Below are 20,573 nucleotides of genomic sequence, written 5' to 3'. Positions count from 1 at the left end.
GATTACACCTGGCCCAGACATTTCATTTGGTCTACACCTACTGAAAAGCTGGGAGATTTTACTCAAGAATCTAGATTTCCCACATCCCCCAGGGCAACAGCAATCCATAGTCATGAAAGAGTCATTTCTCCATAAACAGAGCCACACTCTCCACTTCTCCACAGTCCCCGCAGGCATTTGATCTGATCATCTTACTTGGGCCTCCCTCGCTCCATTAAGTTACCTACTTGACCCTATAACGCATCTGACTTTATAAACTCTCAGATACACTTTTCATTGTCAGGTCAGGGTTGACAAAGGAGTGGCCTAACCAGCAGCACGCCCAATTATTCCAATTCAGCTGAGCTTTGGGCAGCATACTGAAGAGAAGGTTACTTTGGGGCCTTGCTAGTGACTGATGGAGGAAGAAATAAAGAGCCCTGTCTCAAAAATACTTTCAGGAGCAAGATGACAAGGGAGTTCAACAAGAACAAATGCACCCAAATTAAGGTAAGTGAAGGGCAAAAAGACCGAAGCAAAAGCTCCTAGTTATGAACAGACTGAAGTTCCTAGAGAAGCTAATCTTCTCCAAAGCAGACCAAAACTTCACAAAATCAGAAGCTTTGATGCAAAGATGTCCATGACAGTCATCTGCAACAGAAAGCCACATTTTCACTGCCTATAGACATCAGGCCTGAGACCCACATTATTCTTTTTTCCTCCCATAAATATACTGGTTTCTATTAAATAACTTCCCTGATGAGCCATTCAGAGGTGAAGGGTCCCTCAAGTTGGCCATTAAGTATGCACTACAGGACCACTAGAGCTGTTGAGGAGAGGCAATGCTGAGCAACAATTAGGGACTAAAGGCTAAGGCTGATGCTCTGGGTGCAAATGTGTAACAATCTTTACTTTCACAACAAATGGCATCTTAAGGAAATGGTTTTTATTTATTTATTAAAATTTTATTTATTTATTCATAGAGACACAGAGAGAGAGGCAGAGACACAGGCAGAGGGAGAAGCAGGCTCCATGCAAAGAGCCCGACATGGGACTCGATCCAGGGTCTCCAGGATCACGCCCTGGGCTGCAGGCGGCGCTAAACTGCTGCGCACCACCGGGGCTGCCCAGGAAATGGTTTTTAAATTGCAATAAAACATGACACCGCAGAGTATAAACAATAAGCACAACTCCAGGTTTTACAAGTGATCATTCCTGTACAGTCACCACCCAGATCAAGATACAAAATAACCATTAACACCCAAGGAGTAAGGACAGATATCTGGGGGGAAAATGTAGGATCCCAGGCCCTCATTCATTACATGGTGCAAAAATTTAAACGTATGTGATTAAAACTTTAAATATATTACAAAGAAATACAGACACAGTTTATAATCCAACAGAGGGAAAAGCAAGAAAAGCTTTGAAGCCATAAAAGGAAAGACCAAGCAATCTGATAACTTAAAAAGTAAATCCCTCTACATTTAGAAGTACCATAAGTTAAATTCATAACCATAGGTTAATTTCATTTCTCAAATTTGGGGAGAAAAATACAACACATATAACAAAGGACCTTTAAGAATGAGTAATTACAAAGTGCTACCATCTAAGTGTTTGTGTCCTCCCAAAATTCATGTTAAATTCTAATGCCAAATGTGATATCGTTAGGAGGTGGGGGGTCTTTGGGAGCTGATTAGGTTAGGAGGGCAGTGCCCATATAAATGGATTATGTCCTTCTAAAAGAGGCTGAGAGATTCCTAGCCCCTCCCACTACACTGAGGACACAGGGAGAGGCTGGCAATCTGCAACCTGGAAGAAGGCCTTCACTAGACACCAAATCTGCCAGTGTCATGATCATGGATTCCCAGCCTCCAGAACTATAAGAAATAGATTTTTATTGCTTATAAGTTACCCAGTCTATGACAGCCTGTTATGGCAGCCCAAACAACTAAGAAAATCAGTAAAAGAAAGACCCAATAATGAAACAGAAAAGGATATAAAAGCTACTAAGAGATAACTGGCATAAAAAGAACAAGTTATAAACACATGAAAAGATATTCAATCCCACTCACAGAAGAATGCAAATTTTAAAAACTATGAACAAACTATATAAAGTACTCTTAGAATGAATAAGACAATCCAACTAAAAAATGGGAAAAGGAGAGTCACCTGAGTGGCTCATTCAGTTAAGTGGGTTTAATGGCTGACTCTTGATTTTTGGCTCAGGTCATGCATGATCTCAGAGTTGTGAAATCAAGCTCTGTGTCAGGCCCCGCGCTCAGCAGGGGTCTGCTTTAAGTCTCTCCCTCTGCCCCTCCCCGCCTACCACATGGTACATGGTACAAGCACTCTCTAAAATAAACAAATCTTTTTAAAGGAAAATGGGAAAATGAGATAGATATTTTCCAAGGAAGACATACAGATGACTTATAAGCACATAAAAAGATGCTCGACAGCATTAACCATCAAGACAATCCATATCAAAAGAACAGTGAGAGGGACGCCTGAGTGGCTCAGTGGCTGAGCGCCTGCCTTCGGCTCAGGGTGTAATCCCGGGGTCCTGGGATCGAGCCCTGCCTCAGGCTCCCTGCAGGGAGCATGCTTCTCCCTCTGTCTATATCTCTGCCTCTCTGTGTGTCTCTCATGAATAAATAATCTTAAAAAAAAAAAAAAAAAAAAAAAAGAACAGTGAGATACCACTTCACACCCATCAGGATGGCTATAATAAAAAACAGATAATAACAGATGTTGACAAGGATATGGAAAAGTTAGAACCCTCATACACCATAAGTGGGCATGTAAAATGGTGCAGCTGTTTTGGAAAACAGTCTAAAAGGTCCTCAAAAAGATTAAACTTAAGAGTTACCATGTGCCCCCGCAAACCCACTTCCAGGTATACACCCCAAATTAATAAAAACATGTGTCCACACAGAAGTAGGATGCAAATGTTAAGAAAAGCATTATTTTTTTTTAAAGATTTTATTTTATTTATTCATGAGAGACACAGAAAGAGAGACAGAGATATAGGCAGAGGGAGAAGCAGGCTCCCTGCCAGGAGCCTGATGCAGGACTCAATCCCAGGATCCTAGGATCATGTCCTGAGCTGAAGGCAGATGCTCAACCACTGAACCACGCAGGCATTCCAAGAGCAACATTATTCTTAACAGCTAAAGGACAGAAGCACAAAAGTCCAAAAGTCCATCACCTGATAAACAGATATACAAAATGTGGTATATCCATACAATGGAATATTCTTCAGCCATAAAAGGAACAAAACACTGATACATGCTACAACATAGATGAACTTGAAAACAGTAAGCTAAGTAAAAGGAGTCAGTAACAGAAGACCACATATTACATGATTCCATTCAGATGAAACGTCCAGAATAGAGATATCTATAGAGATGGAAGTAGAATATAAAAGCTGCCTATGATAGAGATGTGTAGGGGAGTGATAGGTAAAACATACAGTTTTTCCTGGGGTGATAAAAATATCCTAAAATTGATTGTGGTAATGCTTGTGTGTATCTATGAATACACCAAAAACCACTGGATTGTAAACTTTAACTGGGTGGATTGTACAGTATGTGAATCATATCTCAATAAAGCTTAAGAAACTCTAGAAATACACTTTTTCCTCATATCTACTTAATTAATATTTAAAATTTACTTAAAATGTACTATTTGGTAAAGAAAGCTGCTGGGGGCTGGTAATGTTCCATTTCATGATTTGAGTGGTAGTGACAAAGATGAATTTATTTGGAGATAATTACTGGTGTACCCTTCTGGTAAGCAAGACTTAGATAATACAGTCCATAAAAACACACATATATACATGGTGTTGGTGATGATGTGGATTAACAGACACTATTACACTTTGTTACTGGAGATATAAGCCAATAAAACTTCCCAGGTATATAATCAACGAGTTTATAAACAATAAAGCACACATATATTTTGATCCCATAGGTCCCATGCACAAAAACATTTACTGCAACCTCGTTGTAAAAGGAAAGGTGTGAGAAAACTCTAAATGCCCATCAATTGGGGCCTGGGTAAATAGACTACAGTATAATTATGCCAGAGAATACTATACAGCTATTTAAAATAATGAGGCAGATTTATAAATACTGAATCTATCCCCAAGCTAGAGAACTACACAGAAAGAGCAAGGTACAGAGTAGTATATCTGTATATAGGGAACGACACCTTTATGTGGGTAGAAAAATATAAGGTAAGGACAGTGGGGGTTATTTACACACACACACATACACACACACGCACGCACGCTAAAACAGAACATCTCTGGAGGGACACAGAAAAACTTGAAATCGTAGCTGCCTCTGAAGAAGGGGTGGGAGAAGTAGGAGACACACTTTTTACTTTGTGCCTTAAAAAAAGAAAAAAGGTGGATATATTATCAACTCAAATAAATCATTCTTCTAATGTAAAAGCTATGGTGCTTCAACACAAGTGAGTGTCCCTGAGCATCTAAAGATTAAAATTCTGAAGTGTTTGCTATAAATTCTGCAATGTCTCCTTTCTCTAATTTCAAGAGTTAAATACTCAAGTCATTAAACAGTAGTAATAATGAACTACTTACATCAACACCTCCAAACAGGTCAAAAATATAAGTATTTGGATAAGTGGTTTCTTGGGTAAGTTTCCTCTCTTCAGTAACAAATGCCATAGCCTCCATGGAGAGAAGAGGAGAAATTTCCTAGTTCAAAAAAAGTATACAAAGAGACTTTCAGTTTTAGTATTCAAGAGGAACCACACACCAAAACGTTGGTTTGCATTTTAGTCACAACCTGAATGCCCACGAGCCCAAAGACAGCCCCCAATGAACCACTGTAGAAAAAAATAATCTTACAAAAAAGCTACTATGATGGTCAAAATTTTAATTTTAATAGTAACAATAATTTAATACTTATTATGTACCAGGTATGGTTCTAAGTACTTCATGTATGATCTCTTTTAATCCTCACAAACCTATGAGATAACAGTAATTTATCATCCTAATTTTACAGATAAGCAAACTGAAATAAAAAGCTGTCAAGGTCACAGCTGGTAAGTGACAGAGTTAGGATTTAAATCTAAGAAATCTGGCTCCAGGGACGCCTGGGTGGTTCAGCGGTTGGGCCCCTGCCTTCGGCTCAGGTGGTGATCCTGGGATCCAGGATCCGGTCCTGCATCAGGCTCCCCGCAAGGAGCTTGCTTCTGCCTCTGCCTGTCTCTCTCCCTCTCTCTCTCAGTCTGTGTCTCTCATGAATAAATAATCAGAAAGAGAGAAAGAGAGAAAAGAAAAAAGAAAAAAAAAGAAAAAGAAAAAGAAAAGAAAAAAGCTTGAGTTTGAAGAAAAAAATAATTATATGGAGTGAAATAGGAGCTAGAGTGTGGGAAGAATCCAGGACACTAGTCATCATGCTCTCTCTTCAGGGACCTTGAGGGAAGATGGAACACAATGGCTAGAGCAGCGGATCTCACACAGTGGTGAACATCAGAATCACTTGAGGGACTTGTTAAAACCCAAACTGCTAAGTACCCCCTGCAGCATTTCTGATTTAATAGGTCTGGAGTGGGGCATTTATAACAACTCCCAAGTGATCCTGATACTGCTGGTCTAGGTACCACACATCAAGAAAAGCAGAACTAGGGCAGCCCGGGTAGCTCAGCGGTTTAGCGCCGCCTTCAGCCTAGGGTGTGATCCTGGGGACGGACCTGGGATCAAGTCCCACGTCGGGCTCCCTGAGTGGAGCCTGCTTCTCCTTCTGCCTGTGTCTCTGCCTCTTTCTCTCTCTGTGTGTCTTTCATGAATAAATAAATAAAATTAAAAAAAAAAAAAAGCAGAACTCTTGCAGACAACCTGTTATATGTTGGGCACTGGGCTTTTATACATTAGCCCATCTAATCCTTAAAGTAATTCAATGATGTGAGTATAGTTTTACCTATTTTATAGGTGACAAGTAAAATCACAAAGTTGCCCAGGCTCACGTAATTAGTGACTGAACTACTTACTAAAGATTGAACCACTTCCTCTGGGTCTCATTTTTCTCAACTATAAAACTAGGATGTAGGGCGTCTGGGTGGCCCAGTCAGTTAAGTGTCGGCCTTCAGCTCAGGTCATGATCTCAGGGTCCTGGGATTGAGCCCTGCGTTGCACTCCCTGCTTGGCAAGGAGTCTGCTTTTCCCTTTCCCTCTGCCTTCCCCCCTGCTTGTACACGTGTTATCTCAAATAAATAAATAATCTTAAAAAAAAAAAAAACTGGGATTTAATTCCTGCTAGCAACATGGTACAGTGGAGGCTGGTCTTAGGAGTAAGACAAATCTGGGCTCATCATGTAACAGCCACAGGCTTTGAGTGAGTTATTACTGAAACTGTTCTTTCAACTGGAAAAGGGAACTGTAGAAGACTTCTGAATTTGCCTGCCCACTCTCTCTTTTTCTCCAAGTAAAAGTCCCATTTCCTTGGGAGAAGAGGCCTCTCCCCACTTTCCACAGAGTTGTGTGAGGGCTGCCACCAAGCACCTCAGTGCTAGCCCCAGGAGCAGGTGATCAGGCCTAGTCAATAGTCTCTCGTCCCCCTCACCTTTGGTGGCTGACCCAAGTTGTAGAAACGTCACCCTAGAACTATAATCATGTGGAGGAACATGAGGCCACACATGATGTCAAAATAAGAAATGAACAGCTTAATCCTGTTGAGCCCCTGAATTCACACCTATGCTTTCCAGTTATGTGAACAATAAAGGATCGTTTTTGCTAGTCTGAGTGGGTTACTGTCACTTGCAATCAAAAGTATTCTGGACTAAAACAAATATATAATGCATGTCATAGAGACTTAAATATCAAGAATTAAATATGCCTAGTCCACGGACTTCAAATAAGTAAGTGCTGGATGAATAAAGGAATAGTGACCACACTGCAAGCACTCACAAATGTTCATTTCTCTTCTACCCCATATTTCAGAAATTTTGCAGGAATCAAGTGTAATAATTTATAATTCCTTGCAAAGTGTTTTCAAAGAAATGTAAAAGACTATAATTATTTCTATCCCATTCAGACTTATAAGAATACAAAACATCTTTTTTTAATTAAACTTTTATTTGTAAATGATTTTCAAAAAAAAGGAAATGATTTTCAATTTATAGAAAAGTTGTACAGACAAAACATCTCTTCTTAAAGGTAAAGCTTATTTGCTGCCTACTATATTTTAGAATGACTTACATGGTATAATAATCAAAACTTTACCTCTGATGAACATTCTATGAAGTTTCATTATAATCAATTATAATTTGTATGGGTTTTAACTGTAGCTAGAACTGGTGATCTAATTCAAATTTGGACTCACCCCCCCAAAGCTAAAGTCTGGATACAGTAACTCTAGACCTACTGAACCAGATACCCCAGGTCGGGGCATGGGGCCCAGCACTCCGTTTTATCAAGCCTTCCAGGTGATACACACTCAAATTTTTTTTTAATAATAAATTTATTTTTTATTGGTGTTCAATTTGCCCACACTCAAATTTTGAGACCAAGTGCCTTGGCATGTCTCTCTGCACTCTTCCATTTCTCTCGCAACTATCAATCCCAGTTCCTTTATCTTCTTATCCTGTTCATAATCAATCAACAACCACAAGGCCACTTCCTTAAACCTTTAGCAATATGGGGTTTTTAAAATCCTGCTCAAAAAAGAATGTCATCCCAATCCCAGCACCTAGTGTTGGCCTCCCAAATTTAGCAAGCACTGCCACAAAATAAGTGTAATAAAGTCCAGAAGGATATACACAGAGAACTTAATGGTGATTATCTCTGAGTGGCAGGATTATAGTGGACTTTTGTTTTCTTCTTTGTACTTTTCCTGAACTTCCCAAATTTTCTATAGCTTACACATTAAAAACAGACTATTTTACAAAGTAGACTAAAGGAAAAAAATAAGATATCTGTGTCACCTGGAGGCTTTGAATGCAGCCCTTCCAAGGCCCCTAAGAATTACCTTGAGGATGTTTTGGCACTCAATGAAGTCACTGTGAAGGTGGCTTGCTGCATACAGCTTCAGAAGCAGCTGAGGAATTCCACTCCATTTGGATTGTTTGTCCCTCTCTGCCAAAAATGTCTCCGTGAACTGTGAGTCAAAAGAAAAAAAGAAAAAGGAACATTTTACCGGTGACAAAAGAACTACTAGCATGCATGGCAAAGGAAAGCAGCTGCCTCCTAAACACACCCAGGACAAAAAATTCAAAGGTCTCTTTCTAGAAACTTTCAAAAGCTCAACAGCCTATAAGCTAAAAGCCCAACTCCTTGCCTGGTGACACAGCAGCCTTTATATTCTATCACCTACTCTCCTCTTGTTTCATCTCTTTCCCATGCACACTCCAGGCTCCAAATGCACCTATTCTCTATGTCTCTCTGCATGTGTTCTCCCTTGCCTAAAATGTCCTCTCCCTGTCTTTACCTGGAAAGCTCCTTCTTCAAAGTGTAAGCCACATAACCAGAAATTTTCCTTGTTGGGTCTTCTCCTCTCCCCCTCCCATCTTTTTTCTTTTTTAAAAAATTTTATTTGAGAGAGAGAGTGCATGCATACACGTATGCACACTAGGAGCAGAAGGGGAGGGAAGGGGAAAAAATCTCAAGCAGACTCCATGCTGAGAGAGAAGCCCAACATGGAGTTCAATCCCATGATCCTGAGATCATGACCTGAGAGCCCCGAGATCAGGGCTGAGCTGAATCCTCAACTGACTGAGCCACCTAGGAACCCCTCTCCTCTCTCCTAAGTGAATAAGTGCCCCTCCTCTGGGGCCTTGTCTAACATTTTTCTTCTGTATCATAACTACTGATTGATTTATCCCCCTTCTCCTATAGACCACAAGCTCCTTCAGAGTGGGTACCAGGCTGTAATTATCATGCCCACCTTCTCTCTCTCAAAGAATGCCAGGCAGAGAACAGAGACTCAGTATGAGCAATAACCTTCTAGTCTAATAACAGGTTCATTAATCAATTATGGCAGTTCCACTAACACTCTTAGGACTTATCATTAACCAGGGGCCAGATGTGAATTATTTTCATATACACTCTCAATCACATCAAAAGCACCTTATGACTGTTATTACAAGACACGCAGGTCTTCAATAATATCTTAAGTCTATCCTGATGCACATCAGTCCTATGATTTGGGACAAATACCATCATCCTTCCTGAGCCTGTTTTCTCAGATTGTAAAAATAAAATACAGAAGTAATAGAGAGATAATGAAATGTTTGTGAGAGTAATTAGTGTGAGTGAATCAAGGGCATTATCATTTCTGTAGGTAAAAGAGTGACTGAATATCAGCAATTTCCTATCATTCAAGCTAGTTCAAATCAAGGCAACAAAAACAATGGGAAACCATCTTTCCTTTCCTGGAAAGGAAAAAAAAGAAAAAAACATGGTTTCATGGGACTCAGTAAAAGCAGTGTTTACAATTTTACAGGTATAGACATTTACATTAAAAATGAAAAAGAGGGATGCTTGGGTGGCTCAGCAGTTGACCATCTGCCTTCGGCTCAGGGTGTGATCCTGGGGTCTGGGGATCGAGTCCGCATTGGGCTCCCTGCAGGGAGCCTGCTTCTCCCATCTCTGCCTCTCTCTGTGTCTCTCACGAACAAATAAATAAAATCTCTTAAAAAAAAAAAAAAAAAGGAAAAGAAAGAAAGAAGGAAAGAAAAAGATTTCAGATAATCTGTACTTCCACCATGAGAAACTAAAAAAGAATAAATCAAACTCCAAACAAGCATAAGGAAACAAAGGGAAAAAATACTATTGCAAAAATAAATGATATGGAAAACAAATTATCAAGAAAAATCAGCAAAACCAAAAGTTGGTTCTTTGAAAAAAAAATCAATAAAATCAAAACTTTAGTTATAATGACCAACTCAATACTGACTGAAATAATTCAGGAATGAAAGAGGGGACATTACTACCAACCATATGAGAATAAAAACATTCATAAAGAAGTACTAGGAACAATTATATGCCAACAAATTACATAACCTAGATGAAATGGACAAACATCTAGAAAGACAAAAACAACTGAAACTTACCTAAGAGCTGAATCAGTGATTTAACAACAAAAAGGGAAAGAAAACTACCCACAAAGAAAAGCCCAGGTCTAGATCTTTCACCGGTAAATTCTACAAAACATTTAAAGAGAGACTAAAAATTCTTCACAGACTCTTCCATAAAACACTTCCTAACTCATTCTATTACCCTGATATTCAAACTAGACAAAGATGACACAATAAAACTATAGACCAATATCTCTGATGGATATAGATACAAAAATCCCCAGCAAAACACTACCAAACCAAATGAACATATAAAAAGGATTATACAAAAAAAAAAAAAAAAAAAAAAAAGGATTATACACTATGCCAAGCTAGGTATATTGCAGGAATACAGGTTGGTTCAACATATGAAAATTAATCAGTGTAATCAATCTGATAAAGGGTATTTACCAAAAATCCACAGCTATCATCATGATGAACAGTGAAAGCCTGAATGCTTTCCCACTAAGATCAGAAAAAAAGACAAGGATGCTGATCCTCATCACTTCTATTTAACACTGCACTAGTGATTCAGACCAGAGCAATTAGGTAAGAAAAAGAAACAAAGGCATCCAGATGGAAAAGAAATAAAACTGTATTTGCCATCCTATGATCTTGTATATAGAATATATTATGGAACCCACATTAAAAAAAACCTATTAGAGGGGATCCCTGGGTGGCTCAGGGGTTTGGCGCCTGCCTTTGGCCCAGGGCGCGATCCTAGAGTCCCGGGATTGAGTCCCGCATCTGGCTCCTGGCATGGAGCCTGCTTCTCCCTCCTCCTGTGTCTCTGCCTCTCTCTCTCTCTCTTTCTCTCTATCATAAATAATAAATAAATAAATATTTTTAAAAACCTATTAGAGCAAATAAAGGAGTTCAGCAACGTTGCAGGATAAAAACTGATATGCAGGGATCCCTGGGTGGCACAGCGGTTTGGCGCCTGCCTTTGGCCCAGGGTGCGATCCTGGAGACCCAGGATCGAATCCCATGTCGGGCTCCCGGTGCATGGAGCCTGCTTCTCCCTCTGCCTATGTCTCTGCCTCTCTCTCTCTCTCTGTGTGACTATCATAAATAAATAAAAATTAAAAAAAAAAACTGATATGCAGGGACACCTGGGTGGCTCTGTGGTTGAGTGTCTGCCTTTGGCTCAGGGCGTGATCCTAGAGTCCTGGGATGGAGTCCACCTCAGGCTCCCTACAGGGAGCCTGCTTCTCCCTTGGCCTATGTCTCTGCCTCTCTCTGTCTCTCAAGAATAAATAAATAAAATCTTTTAAAAAACCCGACAGGCAAAAATTAGCTAATTTCTATATACACACAATAAACAATCAAAAAATGAAATTAAGAACAGTCCCATTTATAATGAAACCAAAATAATAAAACATTTACGAATAAATTTAACAAAGGAATACAAGGCTCGTAAAATGAAACTACAAAATATCATTAAAAGAAATTAAAAGAAGCCTACATAAATGGAAAGCTATCCATATTCATAGATTAGAAGACTTAATATTGCTAAAATGGCAATACTCCCTATATTGATTCAATGCAGTTTCTATAACAATCTCAGGTGCTTCATTGAAGAAATTGACAACCTGATACTAAAATTCATATGGAAATGCAAGAGACCCAGGATGGCCAAAATAATCTTGAAAAAATTGGAAAGAGTCTTGAAAAATTGGAAGAATCACACTTTCTGATGTCCAAGTTTATTACAGGCTATAATAATCAAGCCTTTGGCCTAAGGACAGCCAACTAGATCAAGGAAATAGTACTGAGGTTCCAAAATTAAATCCTTACATTTATGGTCAACTGATTTTTGACAACAATGTCAACACAATTCATAAGGGGGAAAAAAGTCTTTTCAACAAATGTTGCTAAGACAACTGGTATCCATAAGCAAAAGAATGAAGATGAACTGCTTTACACATACCATATACAGAAATTTACTCAAAATGGATCAAAAACTAAAATGTAAGAAAGAGCTAAAACTATAAAACGTTTAGAGGAAAACATCTGCATGAATTTCATAACTTTAGATTAGGCAATGGTTTCTTAGATATGACATCTAAAACATAAGTAAAGGAAAATAGGTAATTCATCACACTGAAAACAAAGAACAATTATACGAACATCTCAATTGATGAAGAAAAAGCACTTTGTATAATTCAACATCATAAACTGAAAAAAGAAGTGAACAAATAATATCTACAGAAAACCTTTAACAAACATACTTAATGGTGAATTGTTTAAGGCTTTCCCTCTTAGATTAGGAACATGTCCCTTCAACTCAGGCAGCACAGTTAGGCAAGAAAAAGAAAAAATTTAAGATTGGAAAGGTCAAAATAAAACCTTCATTTGCAGATAAATTTGCAAATGACTGTACACATATACAATCCAAAAGAATCTAAAGGTAATGTATTAAAATATAAGGGCCATATAAATACAAAAATGATATAAAAATCAATCTTGTGGGGTGCCTGGGTGGCTCAGTGGATTATGCATCTGCCTTCAGCTCAGATCATGATCTCAGGGTCCTGGGATCAAGCCCCATGTTGGGCTCCCTGCTCAGTGGGGAGTCTGCTGCTCCATTCTCCCTCTGTCCCTTTCCCCCTACTCTTGTTCTCATTCCCTTGCTCTGCTTTCTCTCTCACCTTCTCAAATAAATATATTTTTAAAAATCTATCTTGTTTTTATACTACATCTACAGTTAAAGAGGAGTGAAGAGGGGGGAAAGGAGAGGAGAAGAGGGAAAGGGAGAAAATGACTGTATTGTATTCAATAGATTGAATGCAATCCCAAACAAAATTTTGTTGTAAAAATGTACAAACTCATTCTAAGATGTATACAGAAATGGCAAAAGGCTTAAGAGCTAAGGAACTCTTGAAGATAAGTAGAAGTTACTCCTATTCAATATACTATAGCCAAAATCAACACGAATAAAGTTACAAAAATTAAGGCAAAGTGGTATCAGCACAAGGATAAATAGACTGGTGGAAAAAAAAAAAAGGAAACACATGAAAACAGACACCACAGGGCACTGGTGGAATAAGCAACTTTTGAATAAATAACGTGGGGTCAACTGGATATCTTTCAATTAGCAATAATAGTGCCTCAGATAAACCTCATTGGCTACAATACCGCCACTGCACAAAGCTCAACTGGATATCTTTATGGACAAGCTTACACCACATCCAAAAATAAATTCCAAATGGAGCGTATATTTAAGTGTAAAAAGCAAAACAATAAAGCTTCTAGAAAATAAACAGAATTTCTTCGTGATCTTTATAGGGTAGGCAAAGACTTCTTAAATAGAATACAAAGGGATCCCTGGGTGGCGCAACGGTTTAGCGCCTGCCTTTGGCCCAGGGCGCGATCCTGGAGACCCGGAATCGAATCCCACGTCGGGCTCCTGGTGCATGGAGCCTGCTTCTCCCTCTGCCTATGTCTCTGTCTCTCTCTCTCTCTCTGTGTGACTATCATAAATAAAAATAAAAATTAAAAAAGTAAATAAAACTTAAAAAAAAAAGCGCTAACCATAAAGGAAAACAGTGATACAATGAGCTATATTAAAATTAAGCACTTCTGTTCATCAAAATATCTTTTTAGAGACTAAAAAGGCAAGCCACCAAATGAGAGAAATATTTATAAAACATCACTATAAAGACTCATATCCAGGAAATGAAAAGAATTTCAAATCAATAAAAAGAAAATAATGTGCAAAAGATCTAAACAGGCCATCCACAAAAGAGGATGTCCAAATGGCCAACAGACCTCTGCTTAACTTCATTAGTCATTAGGGAAACATAAACCAAAACTATAAGGAGATACCAACACACAACAGTAAAATGGCCAAATTTAAAAAGACTGGCAACATCATGCTTGAATTAGTGAGAACATGAAACAACAGGAACTCTCATACATTGCTGGTGAGAATATAAACTAGTACAATTGCTTGGGAAAGTGTTCAGTAATAGCTGCTGGTGCTGAACCCATGCATATCCTATAATCCAGCAATTCTACTTCTAAGTATAGACCCAAAAGAAATTGCACATATATGCGTCAGGAGATATGTACAAGAATACACATATAAGTGGTACTCATAAAAGCCCCAAACTGGAAAGATCTCAGATACTCATCAAAGGTGGAATGAACTGTGGTGTGTTAATAGAATATCATACAGCAATAAAAATTATTGAACTACAGCTTTATTTATTATCATGAATGAATCTAACAAATATTTATATAAAGCATAAAAACTATACCTAAATACATGTTAGAAGTCAGGCTACTAACTTCATTTGAAGAGAAAGAAAAGTAGAGCAGTAGACTAGAGGTACAGAGGTCATGTGGTCGATTGCTACATATTTGATTTTATTATTCATTGAGCTGTACACATTTTTTGTGCACTTTTATGTTATATTTCAACACAAGAAGTTTTTTAAATGCCTGAAACAAAGTAGATTTGTATGTACTGATTATGGAAGGATCTCTATGATACATTTTCAAGCAAAAAAAGATAAATGCACAATAGTATATACAGTATGATACCACTTGTATAAAAAAAAAGATATATAGAGACATTTACTTTTCTAAATTTAACATGTCTCTATATAGATACACAAGAAATCAGTAACCATAGCTGCCTCTGGAGGCAAAACTGGAAAGTGCTAGCAGAGGGGGTGGTGGGCTATTTGCAAGGGAGACTTACTTTTCTCTGTAACCTGTATGTGTATGTGCATATGTTATCTATTCAAAACATATATTACTTCTGGTAGGGAGGGAATGAGATGAAAGGGACATTAAATATATTGGTACTATCATAAATTTGGTAGTAGGTATGTGGGTATTGTGGTATTACTTACTATAAAGGTTTTTGGAGGTCAAATATTTAATAAACAAATCTCTGAACAATGGCATCAGCAGATGCTCAAAAAATATTAATTACCTTCCCCATTCCATTCCCAACATATCTATACTTATCTTGCACTATCTCCCATACAAACATTTCACTGTCTCTTCCCTGTCTTCTAATGGCCAATTGGGAGGACTTTCTCAGTGCTGTTCTTAGTGCCAGAAATATCTCCACCACTCTGTGCAAATTCTACTCATTCTTTAGAACCAACTCAACTCTCCCCTATTCCATAAAGTTCTCCAAAACAATCATAGCCCAACATAATCACAGGAAAGAAAATGGCTTTTAAAAATAGGAAGACCCGGGATCCCTGGGTGGCGCAGTGGTTTGGCGCTTGCCTTTGGCCCAGGGCGCGATCCTAGAGACCCGGGATCGAATCCCACATCAGGCTCCCGGTGCATGGAGCCTGCTTCTCCCTCTGCCTATGTCTCTGCCTCTCTTTCTCTCTCTCTCTGTGACTATCATAAATAAATAAAAATTAAAAAAATAAAAATAAAAAAAATAAAAATAGGAAGACCCTAAAAAATGTTTTTAATTAAAGAATAAAAACAGGATGACCCCCCAAGAAAACATTTAGTGCATTTTTTAAAAAAGATTTTACTTATTTATTCATGAGAGACAGAGCGAGAGAGAGAGATAGAGAGAGAGGCAGAGACACAGGCAGAAGGAGAAATAGGCTCCATGCAGGGAGCCCGATGGGGCACTCGATCCCAGTACTCCAGGATCACACCCGGGGCCAAAGGCAGGAGCCAAACTGCTGAGCCACCCAGGCATCCCCATTTAGTGCATTTTGTAGAGGAAATTAATGTCAGGTGATAGGCATGACTTTTATACAGTTGTTATATATTTTTTAGTTGTTACATATTTTAATGTATATCTACACAAAATGTCCAGCACAATGAATAAAAAGAAAGACTGTCACCATGACTAAATTTCAAAATGCCAGAGAAAGAGATGATCCTTTCAAGGGGTGAGAGGTGGGAAAATAGGTCATACATGAAGGAATGGGAAACAGAACAGTTACACCAAATGCTTAAAGACAATGGAATAACACCATTAAAATTTTAAGGGAAAAATAACTTCCAACTTAGAATTTTATACCCAGCTAAACTTAATATACAAGTATAAAAATAAAAGACATTTTCAAACATGCAAGCTTTAAAAAAAAGCCACCTCTCATGTACATTTTCTTAGGAGGCTACTAGAGAATGCACTCCCCCAAGACAGGATTCATGAAACAAAGATCTAAAACATGAAAAAAAGGGATCCCTGGGTGGCGCAGTGGTTTAGCGCCTGCCTTTGGCCCAGGGCGTGATCCTGGAGACCCGGGATCGAATCCCACATTGGGCTCCTGGTGTATGGAGCCTGCTTCTCCCTCTGCCTGTGTCTCTGCCTCTTTCTCTCTAACTATCATAAATAAATAAAAATTTTAAAAAAAAAACATGAAAAAAATAAAACACTTTGAATTTGGTGAAGGGAAATCCCAAGAATTCAGATGTATAGCTGTCCTAGCAAGGAACCAGTCCAAACTGGAGGAAGATGGAGAATTCCAAGAAGGATCTCTTTTTTCAAAAAGAAAGCTTTAGAATTTGGTACTAAACTATAAGTACACAAAAGCAAGCAAATTTTAAAAGAATGAGATTATTCTACTGAAAGAAGCCAGACTCAAAGGCTACCTACAGTATAGTTCCATTGCAATTACAGTCTATAAAAGGCCTAACTGTAGTGGTGGTCACACAACTGGGTTCATCAAAACTCATAGAACTACAGGCATACCTCAGAAACATTGTGGGTTCAGTTCCAGACCACTGCAATAGAATAATCAAATGGATTCTTTGGTTTTCCAGTGCATATAAAAGTTATGCTTACATTATACTGTAGTCAATTAAATGTGAGATAGCATTATGTCTAAAAAATGTACATGCCTTTATTACAGAATGCTTTATTGCTAAAAAATGCTAACCATTATCTGATCTTTCAGTCTTAATCACTGATCACAGATTATAATAATGATGAAAGTCTGAAATATTGTGAACATTACCAAAATGTGACAGAGACACCAAGTAAATGCTGTTGGAGAATGGCACCAATATCTTCTATTTTGTAAAAATACAGTATTCTTGAAGTGCAGTAGACAAAGCACAACAAAAAGTATGCCTGTATACACTAAAAAGGATGCATTTTACTATATTTAGATCTCAATTCAAAAAATGGGGGGTGGATGTTGGCTTTTAACTCAAAGAGAAACAAAATAACATACAAAGCAAACACTATACTCTATGGCTCCACTGTAGACAACGTTATCATCGCGATCATCATATAAATACTTAACACCAACAGCCCAAATTGTGATATATACATTAGTAGAATGAAAAGAAATATGTGTCATAGGTGTTGTGAATTAAATCCTAGTTTTACAAGGGAAGAAAACAGATAATGTCTAACAAATAATGTCTAAAATTAGAAAGTCAAGAAATAGCCTTAAAAGCATGTTACTTAGAAATACTGGCTATCTTGTTTCCTGTAGGACCCTTCCCCTGCAAAACAAATAGCTACAGTGTGGACATTGGTTGTATGGGGAGGGTAGAATTTGGGGGTGAAAAGTGGGGCAAGTCATGGCCATTTTTAGTTACAAGGCTCATGACAGCCAGAGAGCTTCCCCCCCCCCTTTTTTTTTAGTTCATGAGAGAAAGAGAGAGAGAGAGAGAGGCAGAGACACAGGCAGAGGGAGAAGCAGGCTCCATGCAGGGAGCCCGACATGGGACTCGATCCCGGGCCTCCAGGATCACGCCTTGGGCCGAAGGTGGCACTAAACCGCTGAGCCACCCGGGCTGCCCTCATATTCCTTTATTTAAAAAAAAAAAAAACGTTTTATTTGTTTTTTTGAGAGAGAGAGAGTGCACACACACACAAGCAGGGGGAAGGGGCAGAGGAAGAGGGAGAAGCAGGCTCCCCGCTGAGCAGGGAGCATGACATGGGGCTTGATCCCAGGACCCAGGGATCATGACATGAGCAGAAAGCAGACGCTTAACTTAGCCACCCAAGTGCCTTCCTATCGTATTCCAAATATTCAACTACACAAGGAATTTCTTTTACCACTTCTATACTGTCTTACAAGGTATTTACTCCAACTTAAAAATAATCATTTGGATGTTTTCATTGTGAACAGCTGAGTACTGTGATGAAAGAACCACCAAGCCAGTCATCTTCAAAGCTGAATTACTGGCAGGTGTTGTATGGGTTTCTTCTCTTGGAGTACTTGTGGTTTGACAGTTTATAGCAGTGATAATCTCTTACATCATGCTGCCTAAGCTGTCAACCAGCTCAGTGGATGTGACATTTCCAGCCACTTAATTTTCATTGACTTATTTTTTCTTTACTGCTTTTCTTTTTAAATAATTAATAGCTGGGGCAGCCCAGGTGGCTCAGCGGTTTATCGCTGCCTTCAGCCCAGGGCGTGATCCTGGAGACCTGGGATTGAGTCCCATGTCAGGCTCCCTGCATGGAGCCTGCTTCTCCCTCTGCCGTGTCTCTGCCTCTCTCTCTTTCTGTGTGTTTCTCATGAATAAATAAATAAAATATTTTAAAATAAATAAATAAATAATGGCTGAATTCCATAAACATAAATGTTTATCTTATTTGTTTAGTCCTAAGTGTAAAATATCTTATGTCTTATAATATTAAGTGCAATAAATACCTGTCTTAAAAAATAATTCACAAAGATGAAATTCTTCGTTACATTATTCTAATAACAAATATTAACTAAGGAATACCTGTGTCCACTTTAATGGGATTTGTTTTGTTTCAATATAGTTAGGAGTGAATTTTATGGCTTGTAAATATAAAAACTTCCTGTTAAAATGAATAGTATTTATTATTTTTAATTTATGAGAATTTATCCTATCCTGGGGTTTTTCAATCCCAAATTACCCTTGACAGGCAAGACTATATTAACTTAAACCCTTAGGTTTCACAAATACTAATGCATAGGCTGAGGCTAAAACAAGCTGTGCCTACTGAAAAAGAAAAAAAAAGAAGGCATCAATCTCAAGAAAAAGCATGAACACTCATGTAGAATTTAGATATGCCAGTAATCATAAAGAAAGCAATGACTGGGATTTGGGAAAGAGAATGAGGATGCCATAATTTAGTTTGTCATCATACTGCCAAACAAAAGCACTAGCTCTAGGGGTGGTGGGTCATGACCTGTGTGAGTTACTCTGCATTGAGCCCAAGGTTTGCCTATTGTATCCCTTTCCCTCGATTCCTACTGATTATGCAGGTCTGGTGCACCCACTGTAAGGAACATGGATTTGATTCTAACTGTGTGGGATGCCACTGGAGGCTTTAAGCAAGGCATTTGTCGGGGTTTTAAGATTGATTTTATTCATTCATTCATTCATTCATTCATTCATTTGAGAGAGAAAGAGCGCATGCACACCACCAGAGGGAGGGGCAGAAGGAGAAGCAGACTCCCCGCTGAGCAGGAAACCCACTGTGGGGCTAGATCCCAGGACTCTGGGATCATGACCTAAGGCAAAGGCAGAGGCTTAACTGACTGAGCCACCCAGGCACCTCAAGCAAGGGATTTGTAAGATCTAATTTACTGAAAGGATCAAATGTGCTGATAAATGTACAAAGGATCCATAAGTACTAAAGCATTACACCAGCATTACTTTATTACCTTGACAGAGGACAAATTAAATGGGAGAAAAAGTAAGACACACTAAAATCCACCCAGCACAGGTCTGTTCTAAATCATGTGGTCTGCAGTCTTCTCCCAGACTTAAGAACCTTTAAGGAAATGGGGAAGCCTTGGGGAGAATCAGGTTTGGTGGAAAAGGAATCAAGAATTTTGACATACGATGTTTGAGATGCCCACTAGACATTTAAGTGGAGGTGCTGAGAAGATATTTAAATATACCCATCTGGAGCTAATGAGAGAAATCTGGATGGAAATCAGATTTAGGATCCATCAGGATATAGAGTATTTGTTAAACAATATTCGCTAACCTTTATAGCATGCTTACTATGTTTTAAAACACTATTTTAAGTGCTTTATATGTATAAACTCACTTGATCCTTACTACAATCTTACAGACTAGGTCTCATAATTAGCCCTACTTTACAAATGAAGAAACTAAGGCATAAAGAGATTAAGTAACTTGCCCAAACACAGACAGCAAGTATGTACCAGAGCTGGAATTCAAACCTAGGCTATCTGACTCTAAAAACTCTTTAAAGCCATGAGTTTAGGAGCAGAGACAGGATTGAGGAGGAAGAAGACTGAGCTCTCACAAACAGTATTTCAATTCAAACAATTTTCTGAGTCCTGGATATCAAGGGCCTAACACTGTTTCAGGCTCTGCAGACACAAAATCCCTTAAGAAGCCCAGTCTAATAGCTACAAGTTGACGGCAACTATTACTTAACATCTACTATCTGCCTCACGCTGGCCAAGGTTTTTAGACATATGATGTCACTAACTCTTCTGAACACCCCTATGAACATCAGATTCCCTTTTTAGAAATAAGGAAACAGAGGTTCAGGAAGTTTAAATAACATAACCTAGGTCACTCAACTAGTAAGTAATGGAACTAGG

The 20,573-nt window shown here is 38.5% G+C and overlaps 1 protein-coding gene and 1 pseudogene across 2 annotated transcripts in view; both read right to left on the bottom strand.

Moving 5' to 3' along the window:
• Positions 1–20,573, bottom strand: part of TRPC4AP (transient receptor potential cation channel subfamily C member 4 associated protein) — a 72,565-nt gene that overhangs the window by 48,615 nt on the left and 3,377 nt on the right. For both annotated transcript variants that reach the window (XM_026009838.2, XM_026009839.2), the window contains exons 2-3: positions 7,974–8,102; positions 4,583–4,699 (exon numbers count right to left, since the gene is read on the bottom strand). In XM_026009838.2, the coding sequence (XP_025865623.1) occupies positions 4,583–4,699; positions 7,974–8,102 (246 nt within the window). The remainder of the gene's footprint in view (positions 1–4,582; positions 4,700–7,973; positions 8,103–20,573) is intronic.
• Positions 13,104–13,214, bottom strand: LOC112928289 (U4 spliceosomal RNA; annotated as a pseudogene).

Source organism: Vulpes vulpes, chromosome 14 (genome assembly GCF_048418805.1).
Source record: "Vulpes vulpes isolate BD-2025 chromosome 14, VulVul3, whole genome shotgun sequence".
NCBI lineage: Eukaryota > Metazoa > Chordata > Mammalia > Carnivora > Canidae > Vulpes > Vulpes vulpes.
Note: the sequence above shows the minus strand (reverse complement) of the source record. Positions and strands in the feature narration are given on the sequence as shown.